The 13,513-nt window shown below is 48.8% G+C and overlaps 1 protein-coding gene across 11 annotated transcripts in view; it reads left to right on the top strand.

Moving 5' to 3' along the window:
* The window catches only part of FAM193A (family with sequence similarity 193 member A), a 170,245-nt gene that overhangs the window by 126,704 nt on the left and 30,028 nt on the right, over positions 1 to 13,513 (top strand). For all 11 annotated transcript variants that reach the window (XR_015250641.1, XR_015250642.1, XR_015250639.1 and 8 more), the window contains 3 exons: positions 1,253 to 1,504; positions 11,122 to 11,320; positions 12,242 to 12,514. Coding sequence is in view for 7 of the 11 variants with exons in the window: in XM_086705601.1 (XP_086561727.1) it covers positions 1,253 to 1,504; positions 11,122 to 11,320; positions 12,242 to 12,514 (724 nt within the window). In the remaining 4 variants the exon portion in view is untranslated. The remainder of the gene's footprint in view (positions 1 to 1,252; positions 1,505 to 11,121; positions 11,321 to 12,241; positions 12,515 to 13,513) is intronic.

Raw genomic sequence — 13,513 nt, 5'->3', positions numbered from 1 at the left:
ATACCATTATTCAAGTCTTTTGTATCCTTACTGGTTTTCTGTCTTGTTCTAAAAATTGCTGACAGATGTACCGAAGTCTTCAAGTATAACTGCGGGATCGTCTGTTCCCTTCTCAAATCTGCCAGATTTTGATTCATGCATTTGGGACAGTGTTGTTGAAGGTGTATACATGTATTATTGTTACATCTTCCTGGTATATTGACTCTTTTGTCATTATGAGATGATTCTCCACTAGCATTTCTTCTCTTAAAGACCATCTCATGTGACATGAAGAGTCATTCCAGCTGTCTTAGAATTACTGTGTGTGCACGTTATATATTTTTTCATGTCTTAGAATGTAAGATTTGTCTTTGAATCTTTTAGTTGGGTCTTATATTTGCATCTTGTCCATCGATCCTGCCTTTGGTCTGGAGTGCTTTGTTTATGGTTAATGTCATGATTGGTGCTGTGAACAGCTGCCATTTGCTGTCTGTTTCTCTAGGTCTCATATGTTTTGTTCCTCTGTTCCTCTTTTGTATCAGACAAAAATTTTAGTATTCCATTTTAATTCTGCTGTTGATTCTTTGTTTTTGTTTTTTGGGGGTTTTTTTAGTTAATTTTTAAGGGCTGTTGGCAACGGGAAGTGCCCCAGGCAAGAGGGCTAGACTCCCACTGCTCTTACCTGACGTTCTGGTAGATTGGCATGAATAAATGCTTCTCAATTTGCTTTTTCCCTTTGGTTGACTTTCAGATCCTCAGATGGTTGCTTTGACAATTGTGTTCAGTTTTACCTTGTTTCGAGGGAGAGAAGCCACCGACTGCCTCTCTTCCCTCAGCTGAGTCCTGTCTCTGGTGCCTTCACAGAATCTCCATGTAACCACGCCTTAGCAGTGCGAGCCCCGTGGAGTCCAGTACCAGTGCTCTGTCGTCCCTGGCCCCAGCCCCCCTCTGTACTCTGCCACCCTTGCCAGTCCCCTTGTCCCTTCGCGGACAGGCACGGGAGCACACTGGTGCGGGTGCCACCTCAGCAGACGCCCGGCTGGGGAGTGAGGTGTGCATCTCTTCTCTCCTCAGGTTTCCTGCATCCTGGGCTCATGGGGTCCCCTCTGTACTTTACAAGGAGGGCCCTGGGTGACTTGAGGTCTCAGATGAGCCCTGCCATCTTTGTTTTGGCTGTGTAGCTGCTCAGCAGAATGTGACTTTTTAATTTGTCCCTTCTTTGTTTCGCTAAATAACTGGGTACTTTTTTTTTTTTTTTTTTCTTTCCTTTCAGGCTGAACAAACTCCAAACACTTGTGAATGTCATGTTTGTAAACAAGAAGCCTCTGGACTGACAGCATCAGCAATGACAGCTGGCGCCCTTCCTCCCGGCCATCAGTTCATGAGCCCAGAGAAGCCCACACACCCTGCTCTGCATCTTTACCCCCACATCCACGGACATGTGCCTTTGCACGCAGTCCCACACCTGCCCCGCCCTCTCATCCACCCCACCTTGTATACAGCACCCCCCTTCACACACAGTAAGGTAAGTCAAGGCAGAGAGGGCCTGAAGCTCCCCTGTCACTAAGGTCTTTGCAAGAAGTGCATAGTTTAACAGACAAAAGTCATAAATTGTCAACTTGTATAGGACCATGTCTACTCCTGATGGGAGGTCTGCAAATGTCTCCTTTTATCGTAATCTCTTAAGCTCTCAGAATTTTGAATGTTCACGGTTGTAAGAACAATCACAAAAGTCATGATGTATTCCTTCAGAATTAACCAGAATGTAAAGAGTTTCCCAGGTGATGTTGGTGTAACGAGTTATCCTTGGGTGCCTGCACAGATAGCTCTTCTCACCAAGACATAGTTCGGTTCTTTACTTACGGCGCCCTGGGCCCTGGCTCTTTTTCCTAACATTGTATGGGTAAAATACTGAGTACGCATGAGTCTTCTGACCCTAGCAGGGCTCTCCAGTATCTGAAATGATTATGCTCTCTATGTGCAAAAATTAAGGACTTGTCGAAATACACAGACTTAAGGAGGAATCCTGAGCGCACTACACGAAGAAGTCCCAGCGTCAGGTGGTTGTTGAGGGGTGGCTGGCGGGCACACGGGAAAGGGCATCCCAGAAACTGGCTGTGCTGCAGGCTTGTTCAGAGAAAGAGTGGGCATCTAGAAGAAGTTCGATTTTCATGTATTTCTTCTCAGAGAACACCATGCTTCTATTTGAGTAGCTTAGGCTTTGCAGAGAAATTCTTAGGTTGGTTTCATTCTTTGTACCTTAGATAGCTTTGCCTCCTTAGCTATTTTGAACTTAGCTTTATTGACTCTTCTGAATTCTGATTTTTGGTTTCCTTTTCTATCAGTTATTCTGGTTCAAGATGAGTTTTAATCAAAAATAAAATTTTCCCCAAACTACAGACTTATGATTTAAAACCGTGATTCTTAACTGGGAGAAGGGAGGAGAACGCAGGGTGGAAGGGGCTTTTTCAAACCGCACACACATTTTCTCCCTGCAAGGGTGTCTGCCATGAAGTGGGGTGTGTGTAGCCCACCAGTGGGCTTTGTTTTCTGGGGAGGGGTTAGGGTAGGAGAGTGACAACCACTGATTCAGAGTAAAGTAGAATCAGTTTGTTACGTTTTGTTGTGATAAGTAATTGGTAACTACCCAGGTTTATGCTTAAATTTTGTTCGATTGGGTATCTCTCAGTTTGACATTGAATGATGGCTTTATTAGTAAAATGATTTGAAATAGCATTTTCAGGTGTATATTCAAAGCCAGCCTGTTTTCACAGTCGCCTAGTCTACATAGCCTCTTTCTCTCTGGTTGAATATATGAGGTGGGGAAGCTATCCACTCTGTTTTTCCCTGGATAGAACTGCTGTCTAGTCCCTAGGAACCACCCCTAGAAATAGAGTGCAGTGAAGCTGATTATTCCCCAGAGGCTGCTGGGACACTCCAGTTAAAAACGGGTATTTTTCCCCCTAACTTTTGGCCTTTTCTCACAGCATTATAAGTAGTCCCTAAAATGGTAAAAGAGAAGAAAAATATTTGGGGGGAGCATCATCTGTATATAAAATCTATTTATCTAATACCTTTTCAATTTTAATCTAGTAAATAGACGTGATGAAGGATTCATTGGTAGAAGGGCAAATACAGAGGACGAGCTGTTAAGCTTCATTTCAGTCACTGTGCTATGAATGTCAAGACTGTTCAGTGATGCATGTAAAATACATTAACTGGATGCCATTTTTATTTAGAAAAATGAGATGCATTTGGCAAAATACTTCAATTGTAGCTGATAAAAAGACGTTTGTTTCTCTAACAAGCTAGCGTTGTCACTTACAAGGTCTTCCAAAATTGGTTTGTATTACTTGAGTTAGTTTGACTTCAGCGAATACTGTGAATACACGTGTAGCTAATGCATAACGTGTTCACAACCCCATAGGAGTTGGTAGAAGCCCCTTCTAGAGAATTCACACACTTGTTCAGTTACATCAGAGCAAGCGTGTTCAGAGGATGTCCCCGTGTCATTGGGAGGCAGAGGTGGGCACTGAACGTGGAGGAGGGCGGCTGTGCTCACGGAGCTCTTCTGCTTCCCTGTTTGTGTTTGTGGGGCCGTTAGGGATCTTTACTCTGGTAAAGTGGCATCCGTCACCATTAAGCCTTCGTGTCATTATAGTTGTAATTCTTTTAATTCATACTGTGGCCATTGTGGGTAAATATTTAGTACCTAAAACGCTTGGGATGAGTAGTGTAGAAAGTTTGTTTGTTTGAACTTAGGAAAACTTGAAGATTGTTTCTGGTTTTCAAATGTCTTTGTACCAGTGATACATGTATCTTATATGCTGAGATCGAAGTCATTTCAAAGTTAAATGTAGTTGCAGGAGGAAAAGGCAGTAAGGAAATTCTAGACAAAAATTAAAACTATATGACAGGGAGTTTCATTTGCAAATATTTGCGGATTTCACAGCCTTCTTTTTGGTACTGATTTCTGCTTTAATTCCCTTGTGGTCTGAGAGCAGACATCGTATGACTTTTACTCTCTCGAATTTGTTGAAGTGTGCTTTGTGGCCCAGAATGTGGGCTGTCTTGGTGAGTGTGGCCTTGAGAATTTGCATATTCTGCAGTTGGTGGATGAAGTCGGCTACAGACATCCGTTAGGTGCCGTTGACTGATGGTGCTGTTGAGTTCAACGATGTCCTTCCTGACCTGCTGCTGGATCTGTCCGCTCCTGACAGAGGGGTGGGTGTCAGAGCCTCCTGACTACGGGCGGGTTCTCCTCTTCCTCCTACAGTCCTGTCGGTTTTTGTCTTGCGTAGCTGGGCGCTGTGTTGTTAGGTGCTCACATGTTCAGGATTGTTACGTGTTCTGGGGGGATTAGCCCTTCTGTATCATTATGTACTGCCCTACTTTATCCCTGAGAATCTTCCTTGCTCTGAGGGCTGACCTGTCTGAAATTAACACAGCTCCTCCAGTTTTTCATTTACATTAGCAGGGCGTCTCTTTCTCCATTTCTTTACTTCTAACTTAAAGCAGTCTTTGTACTTCCAGTAGGTTTCTTGCAGACACACGTAGATGGGTCTTGTTTTTTAATATACTCTGAATACAGTTTCTGTCATTTCATTGGTATATTTAGACTAGCCACGTTTAAAGTGATTTTTGGTGTTTTGGGTTAAGAGTAACCATTTTCCGGTTCTCTGTTCATTACCAGAGGCTTCTTTTTTTGCCTTCTCCACTTTTAATTTTTTGATTCTAGTTTAGCTCTTCTCTTTAGCATACTGATGATACTTTTTTTAAAAATTGGCAGTTGTGTTAGAATATACATTTTACCTCATCTAAGTCCTCCTTCAAAGAACTGCTCTGCTTCGTGTTAATATAGGTACCTTTTCATAGAGTGTTTGTTCCCAGCCCTTCCCTCCCATCCCTTGTGACAGTGCTGTATTGTTTTCACTTATCTGTTTATTAATCACCCAGTGCATCGTTACTGCTAATGCTTAAGCAAAGTTATCTTTTAGATCAATGAATGATGCAAAATAAGTTTATCTCACTTATATTTATTTCTTCCCCATTCCCTTCCTTTCTTTATGCAGATCCAGGTTTCTGACCTGTATGATTTTCCTGCTGCCTGAAGAAAATCTTATAACGTTCCTTGCAGGGCAGGTCTGCTGGCGATGAGTTCCCTCAGTTTTTGTTTGTCTGAGGAGGTCTTTATGTCTCCTTCCCTTTTCAAGGATAATTTCGCTGGAATCAGAATTCTAGGTTGGCGGGGTTTTTTCTTTCAACACTTTAAGCAAATTTCACTCTACCTTTACCTTGCATGGTTTCTGATGAGATGTCCTCTTTAACTCTCCTCCTTATTCTTAGAGGTGCAGGGATCCCTCCCCCTCTCTTCTCCCTTCCCCTCCTCTTTCCTCCCTTTCCCCAGGCTGCTTTCAAGGTTTTCTTTTTGTCTTTGGTTTCCTTCAGTTTGATAATATAAAACGCCTAGGTGTAGAGTTGGGGGTGTGTTTTTTTCTGTTTGGTGTTCTCTGAGCATCCTGGATCTGTGGTTCATTGTCTTTTGTTAATCTTGGAATGTTCTCAGCCATTATTCCTTCAGGTATTTCTTGTGTCTTTTATCTGCCTTCTTCTGGTATTCTAGTTCCTGTTTGTTGTATCTTTTGAAATTGTCACACACTTCTTGGATGTGTTGCTCTGGTTTTGGTCGGTGGTGGCGGTGGTTTTTTTGGTTTGGGTTTTTTTTGATTCTTGTTTCTTTTTGCATTTCAGTTTGAGAAGTTTCTGTTGACAGATCTGGAAGGTCACTGACTCTTTACTTGGCCGCGTCCTGTCCACTTATGATCCCTTCATCAGAAGCGTTCTTCATTTCTCTTGCACTGTCTTTGTGCCTGGCTTGTTCTATTCTTCTGCAGTTTCCTTCTCACTGCTCACGTTACCTGTTTGTTCTCGCATGTTGTGTGCTTTTTCCACTCAAGCCTTCACCACATTAGTCATTTTAAATCCCTGTCTGATGATGCCCAACCCTTTCATCTTCTGTGTCCCTCGTCTGCCCCTGGCCTGCCGCCCTGCTTTGTGCGTCCGCCCCAGTCTGTCCCGAGAACCCCTTTTGCATCCGCCTTCCAGTTATGTGACTCTCTGGTGTGTCTAACCTGCCGCTTCAGTTTGACGTATTAATTCCATCTGTGGTTCTGATTTGTAAGCTTTCATTAGTTTATTTATTTATTAAAAAATTTTTTTTAATGTTTATTTATTTTTGAGAGAGACAGAGACAGAATGTGAGTGGGGAAGGGGCAGAGAGCAAGGGAGACACAGAATCTGAAGCAGGCTCCAGGCTCCAAGCTGTCAGCACAGAGCCCGATGTGGGGCTCGAACTCACGAGCTGCGAGATCATGACCTGAGCCGAAGTCAGACGCTCAACCGACTGAGCCACCCAGGCGCCCCTTGTTAATTTATTTTTAAAATACGTTAGCAACTTTTTATGTTTTCTTGTTCCTTGATCATGTTTTCTTCCATCTTTTCTTTCTTTAAGCATTTTACACATAGTTCTGTGTTTGAATGAAACCTTGAGGATCTAAATCTGGGTGTTTGGTTGCTCCTGTGGATGTGTTGTTTCCTATATGTATAGTGATTTTTTTTTTATGGGGTCATGTTTTGTTCAACTTACTCGGTGAGAACAGCAAGGCCCTAAGTAGGGGAAGACCCCTGGGACCCTTGAACTCCTCCTGGCAGTCTCCAGCTCTCCTGCCTCCCGCGGGACCACAGACCTGTCTCCCATCACTGTGACGACGGTGCATGTGCCCTCAAGGAAGCCATCCCGTCCCCACACGTTTTCACTCTGTGAAAGAGTCCCCTTGATTTCTCTGTGGCTGAGCACCTTGTTACAAAGGTGTTTAGTGCCATTTTTCTGGGAGCTAGAGTGTCATGTCCCCCTTACTGGACACAGTGCGAGCAGAGGGGGACCACACAGCCTCTCAGAGAAGAACGTCTGTGAGCTGGCAGGCTGCGCCCCCTGCTCCTTCACAGAGCAGGCCCGGCCTGCTGGCCTCCATGGCCTGGGAGCAGAGGGCCATGACCGCAGAGCTGGGCTCAGAAGAAGCCCAAGGCTTCCAGCTCTAAATGTTGCATAGTTTCCATCTGGAAACGGAGTTCTGAAACAGACATTGTGCTAGGAAAGGGCCTAGTAATGGAGATAGAGCGAGGTTTTGAAGTCTCACTGGGAGCGTGAGGAATAGTCAGAAATGGTCACCATATCCTGGCCCTCAGTGAGTTCAGTATGAGTGGAGCCTGGCAAGGTGGCTCCCATGTGGCTCTGGGCCCTGTACATCTGTCCCCTCCCTCACTGGGTTACTTTAGCACAACCACTGCAAAAGCGACGAAACCAGACGTGGAGCAGGTCTGAGGTCAGGTTGGAATTTGAGGAAGAAAAAAGCTATATGGAACACAGGGACAGAAACAGATTGCCATTGGGGGTCCTACAGTGATTTAAAAAAAAATTGTTTTTAACGTTTATTTATTACTGAGAGACAGAGAATGAGCAGGGGAGGGGCAGAGAGGGAGACACAGAATCCGAAGCAGGCTCCAGGCTCTGAGCTGTCAGCACAGAGCCCAATGCGGGGCTCGAACCCACAAACCGTGAGATCATGACCTGAGCCGAAGTCGGACACCCAACCGACTGAGCCACCCAGGCGCCCCTGTGATTTTTTATCTGTATTTTGTTTCAGAGGCTGTATTCAATTCTTCTGGCCTGAGAAATAGCAAGACCGAAACAAAGGTGGTGATTTGGCCTCTTTACTGTCTCTGGCAGGAATGTTGAAGAACCATAGTAAGAAGAAACAATAGTCACTCATCCCGCTTCCCGCTCACTGGGGTGTAACTGGAATCCCTTTCTGTTTGAGTGCTTAGTGTTGGCAGCTGCTCTCACGCGTGGGTGCACAGACTCGGTCTTTTGTGCTGTTGGCTAGTTGTGTTCAGCAGCCATGTTGACGGAATCTGGGTTGGAGGTGGGTTGGTGTGCAGTACGGCTGGGTCTCCTGGCTCCCGCAGAAACCCGGAAGGTGTTTAGAAGGCATCTGTCATGTGTGTTTGTCAGAGCTCTCAATTAAAAGAAAAAAAATGTTACTTTCCTGTAAATCACTTTTGTGTCAAAGTGGAGAACAGTTGAAAACTTCTGTTAATTGAAGCCGTGTGGATTTGTACAAAGAGTGAAATAAATCAGTGTTGTAATTCAACAGCATTATCCATATGTTGAGAGACTAATTTTATGCTTAAATCACTGGTGTACTTGAGCGGGCAGTTGTACTTGGCCCCGCAGTCGGTCTAGTTGACAGAAGCCGGTTTTTGTCCTAAAGGAAACCCACATCTGTTGAGGCTTAGCTGTCTTGTGGGAGAGCATTCCCATAAACGCAGCTTGTTTGTGGGGACCACCTGCTCCCTTGGTCTCTACAACTGGACTTCCTGTTCTGAGTAAATGGGCTTCTGAAGAAGTGTGTGAATTGAATTGAATTGAAGTTTTCAGTTATTTCAGCTTTATAGTTGTGTTCCCGTTCCTTCTAAATTAAACTCTGTTCAGCCTTTATTGAACATCCGGTATGTGCCAGGCCCTGTGCTACATGCTAGCAAAACAGAAACAAGTGAGCCATGGCCCCTGTTTTTCAGGATCTCCGAGGCTAAAGACAAAGACAGAATCAAATCCAAACCTCGGAATGCCATGGCACACCTTACCAGGGATTGTACATGCAGAGTAGGAAGGTCACCCTGGAGAGGGAGGGTTGCTGACTGAGCCCGTGGGGTGGTTTTGCAGAGGAGGTGAGGCTGGCTAGTGTTTGGAAGGCTGAGCATGAGCTCTCTGGACACAGGCGGGCAGCAGCGAGGCTCTCAGCCAGGCTCCCTCGTGGGGAAGTCTGTCTGCTCTCAGCCGTGGGTCAGGAGGGTCTCGGGAAGTAGCGAGGAGCTTCGGGGCCCGGACGTGCCGTGGCTGTGCAGAGCTGCCCGCCAGGCTTTCTCAAAGCAGCCGTGCCGCCTGCGGAGCCAGCTGGCTTCCACCTGTTGGGCTCTCTGCCCCTTAGCAGAAGGTCTTCGAAACTGAGAAACTTCCTTCCCATCGATTCCCCCTCAGCAAAGCAGCTCTTAGTTTATCATGACTTTGTGAAAACTGGGGTCTGTAGAAGTACGGCTTTCTTGGTCTCCTCACTCTTTGCCCATGGGGCTCCCCTGACAGAACGCTAGATGAGGCTCCTGCCTTGGTCCTGGGCATCCAGACCTGTTTCTTCCCGTTCGACAGCCCGAGGGTCCACTCCTTCCCCACCCTGCACCTCCACCTCCCTGAGCCTGTTGCAGGCCAACGAGTGTGCTGAGCCACCTGAGCAGCGTGATGCCCACTTCCTCTTGGTACCCAGGATGGGCGGCGTGGCCGAGGGCAGGGCGGGGTTGCTCTGTGTCTAAGGACCAGTCTCACAAAGTGGTGACCGTCCACCTCAGCCATCTGTGTGCTGCACAGCGACACCCACTGTCCAGTTTAATTCTTACCACAACCCTCGGAGGTAGGTATTTCCAAATTACAGATGAGAAAACTAAAGCACAAAAAGATTGAGTAATTTGCCTGAGGTCACACAGCTAGTAAAAGGGAGAGCTGGCGTCCAGACCCGTCAGGCTGTGCAGCCCGAAGACTGAGAACAGGACTGGTGTTTCCGACCAGCTGTGTCACTGACCACACCTCCTGGGAACTGTGGTCTCTGGCTCCTGCTCCGGTAGCTGCAGCGAATGTCCTGATGGCCCCAGAACCCCTCCTCTCCGTCTCTACCGCCACTGCCGCCTCATCTCTTGAACCCTGACTGACTGCTCCCTGCGGTGCCCTCTCCCCTTCCAGGCAGAGGCCATGCAGACACGTCTCTGCCTTGGCTCCTGCAGCCTGTCTTGCTGTGGGGCAGTTGTCTGTGGATGTGGACTGTCCCTGTGCTGTCCCCATTCCCTCCTAAGCTCTGCCCTAGTCAGGCCCTGAGGGCTTTGTCCCACCTCCTGGGGAGGGAAAGCTGTGTGCTGGCACCAGCAAGGTGCGGGGGCAGCAGGGCCAGGACCCGCCTGAAGGAGGGCAGAAGTTAAACCAGCAGACCACAAGGAAGTCTTGAGTCATAGCCATAGTAAGCTCTAAGTGGGAAAACTGGATTTTAGGTGTGTTGCCTGGGAAGGCCCACCTTGGTCTCGGGTGCTGGGTGGTGAGGGCAAAGGTAGTGATGAGTTCTTGGAGGAAGGGATGTTTAGGCTGAGGCCTAAAGGATGAATGGACGTCAGCGAGGTTGTGAGCTGAGGTTAGGATGTTTCAGAACCTGGGTGCAGCACAGGCCAAGCTCAGGGTCAAGGAGGAGATTGGATTTGAGGGCCAAGGGAAGGCCTGTGTGTCAGGGGCTTGGCAAACAGGAGGGCCAGGCCAGGCCATGTTACAGGCTTGCCATTTTCTCCTAAGAGCAGCGGGAAGACATGGGCATGTCCCCAGCAAGGGGGTGCCTCGCTCTCAAAAGCTCACTCTGGCTGCCGGGAGGGAAAGGACTGGAAGGAGGCTGGGTGGGAGATGCAGGGGCTGCCTCTGCCCAGGAGGAGGGGTGTGTGGCGGGGGGGGGGGGGGGCAGGGGAGTGTGCAGCCAGCCACCCGCCCTCTGTGCCCCGGCAGGGCCTGGGCGTGCTTCCGGGCTCACGTGAAATCCATAGTTCCTCAGACGTGCCTGCACTTCGCCCAGGTGTGAGCCAGTAGTTTAAGACTTTCACCATTTTTCATTAGTGATTCCAAAGTTGGCTTTTTAGCAGTGATCCTGGAAATGCCAGATGAGGCTGAGCCCCAGGAGCAGCTCGTACGCAAGCGAGCCCCACGGAGACGGTGCCGAGGGAGGAGTGCTGTACGTTGCTGAGTGGTCTCAGGTCTATTTGGTAGATTCCCGGAGACACCAGTTGCTTTTAAAACCTACGCCTGGTTCACATGTGACCGATCGTGCACGGCGTGACAGCCAACCAAGTAAGCGCTCCACGAGAAGCGTTCAGCCCGGGACGCCTGCCCACAGCGAGCGCGTCCCCACAGGGTTTTCAGTCATGGTTTGTCTGCTTGTAGTTTAACTATGTAGGTAAAAACAGAATATTAATTTTGATATGTGATTAGAACATTTTTTTTTGTAGGCTTTACCGCCAGCACCTGTTCAGAATCACACAAATAAGCATCAGGTATTCAATGCATCTCTTCAAGACCATATTTATCCAAGCTGTTTTGGGAATACTCCAGAGTGGAATAGTTCTAAATTTATAAGTCTTTGGGGATCAGAAGTGATGAATGATAAGAACTGGAATCCTGGCACTTTCTTGCCAGATACAATTTCTGGTAAGGAACTTGTTAAAACTTTCTTAAAGGTTTAAAATGACCTGAGCTGGGTGGATCGCCGTCTGTTGCCTCGGTCCCCCAGTAGAAGCCCTAGGCTAGTCGGGCCCCGCCTTTGTCGCTAGTGGGAGGCCCCTCGGCCCCGTCCCGCTGCAGCCGCCCACATCTGCCGCCAGCCAGGGCCCTGCGCACCAGCAGGGTTTCTGCCACCCCAGCGCTGCCCGGCGTCTCGTCTCCAGGCTTCAGTGTTTGGCCTCTGGTTCTCGAGCAGTGATCACAACTAGCCCTCAACCCAGTGCACAGGGGTCTTGCAGCAGCACCACCGTCGACTTGAATGCTGTGACTTACGTTCCTTTTCTCTGTTTCTGTATTGATATTGACCCTACATGGGGCCTGTCCCCTCTCAGCTCCCTCCTCCCAGCGCTCAGCTGCTGAGCCGCAGCTGTTACTCCAGTTGTAGGGAAAGGTGCACCCGAAGAGGGGCTGGCTGCACCCTTAGCTCTGTCTTCACGTGGTTAGAGCCCTTGGTGGCCCCACACCCAGCCCCCGCATGTGCTCAGAAAAGCACGCTAGACTTGACATCTGTGCTTGGAAAGGATTTCTAGCTGTGTGACCTTGGGCAAGTTGCTTAGCCTCTCTGAGCCTCAGTTTCTCTATCTTTAGGATGGGAATGATAGCACCAAGCTCAGAACGTAGCTTTAAGACATTAAGTAAAACCGCTTTGGGAAAGCACCTAGCACAGGAATTGGCACATAGTAGGTGCTCAATACGTTTTTTCCTAGATGAAAACTCGTTGTCTAGCATCACCCTGTGTGACCCCAGCCTCTGTAGCGGCCCCAATGCTAGGAGTTCTGTTGGCAGACGTCCCGTAGGTGTTGGTTATGTGTTCCTCAGGAGCCTTAATTCTCGCATTCTTCTCTGAAGGGGGTGACATGCTAGGGCCAGCGCTGTCCGAACCCAGACCCGAAGCCCTCCCGCCTCCGCCCAGCGATGAGGCGCCCACCATGTCGGAGAGCAAGGAGAAAAAAAGTGCCGCCAAACAGAAGTGCTTATACAATTTCCAAGACGCCTTCCTGGAGGCGAACAAAGTCGTGATGGCCACGTCGTCCGCCACCTCCTCCGTATCCTGCACAGCCACCACCGTGCAGTCAAGCAACAGCCAGTTCAAAGTGTCATCCAAGAGGCCTCCCTCCCTAGGTAAGGCCCGCCCAGCGCCTCTGTAATTGCCTTTTCCTTGGCATGGCCAGAGGCCCAGGTGTGGTGGTAGCCCTGGAAAGTGCTGGCAAGCAGAGGGCACTTCCCTGCGAGTCTGATTCGTATGTTGCTGCCCCACCAACTTCCTCCGGGGCCTTGCCACGCTGTCTTGCCTTTCTTTTCTGTTCCTGTAGTTGTGAGAGAGGAAGGGGTCACTGCTTTCTGAGCATGAGAAGGAATTTGTCCTTTAAAAGCAGAAGCCTGGTGGAGAGGGCGTTGATGGGGCTGCGGGCCGGGCTGCGGCCCAGCCCCCGTGCTGCTCAGATGGCTCCACGCTGTGGTGTGAGCACAAGCAGAGGGGAGCTGGAAGCAGAGGTCAGAGGCACGTAGGAGCTGGCTCCCAGGGCCCTCGCTAGCATCAGAAAGAATAATAGGATAGATTATAGCACGTACAGTCAGGAGTCATCCGGGTGTTCAGAGAAGGGAGGAGGGTGAGGCAGCTCTTAGACAGACAGACACTCACCGCTGCTCCATGATAGACATGACAGAGAAGGCCACCGTGCAGCCTTCAGGGTGACTGTCAGTCCAGGTGAGCACCCTCAGTGGTCGTGACAAACAGCGGGTGTTTGCCTGGGGAATGCAGTATCCCCACTGTCCAGGAGCAGCAGCCACAGGTGACTGGCAGATCACGAAGGGAATATCAAGTGCCCCTCGCTGGAGGAATCCGGCAGACCACCCCCTGCACACTGGTCAGAGGTGACCTCCCCGTCAGGGCACGGACTGATGCTAGGGGCCTCTTTGTGCGATCACGCAGGAAGGATCCGTCATGCCCGGAGTATGTCTGCTAACTCTGACGTGACACCGTAAGCCCATGCTGGTGGGCAGCTGTCCTCAACTCAGAAAATGCAGTGTTGCAGGAGGAGAAAAGTTGACAAGGGGCTGGGTTGGGGGAAAGCTACAAAGGCTGGGTGGGGGACATGGGGGACGGGATGAGAATGGCAC

Source organism: Puma concolor, chromosome B1, assembly GCF_028749965.1.
Source record: "Puma concolor isolate L17-30 chromosome B1, mPumCon1.1.hap2, whole genome shotgun sequence".
NCBI classification, from domain to species: domain Eukaryota; kingdom Metazoa; phylum Chordata; class Mammalia; order Carnivora; family Felidae; genus Puma; species Puma concolor.
This window is presented reverse-complemented; position numbering and strand designations above follow the sequence as displayed.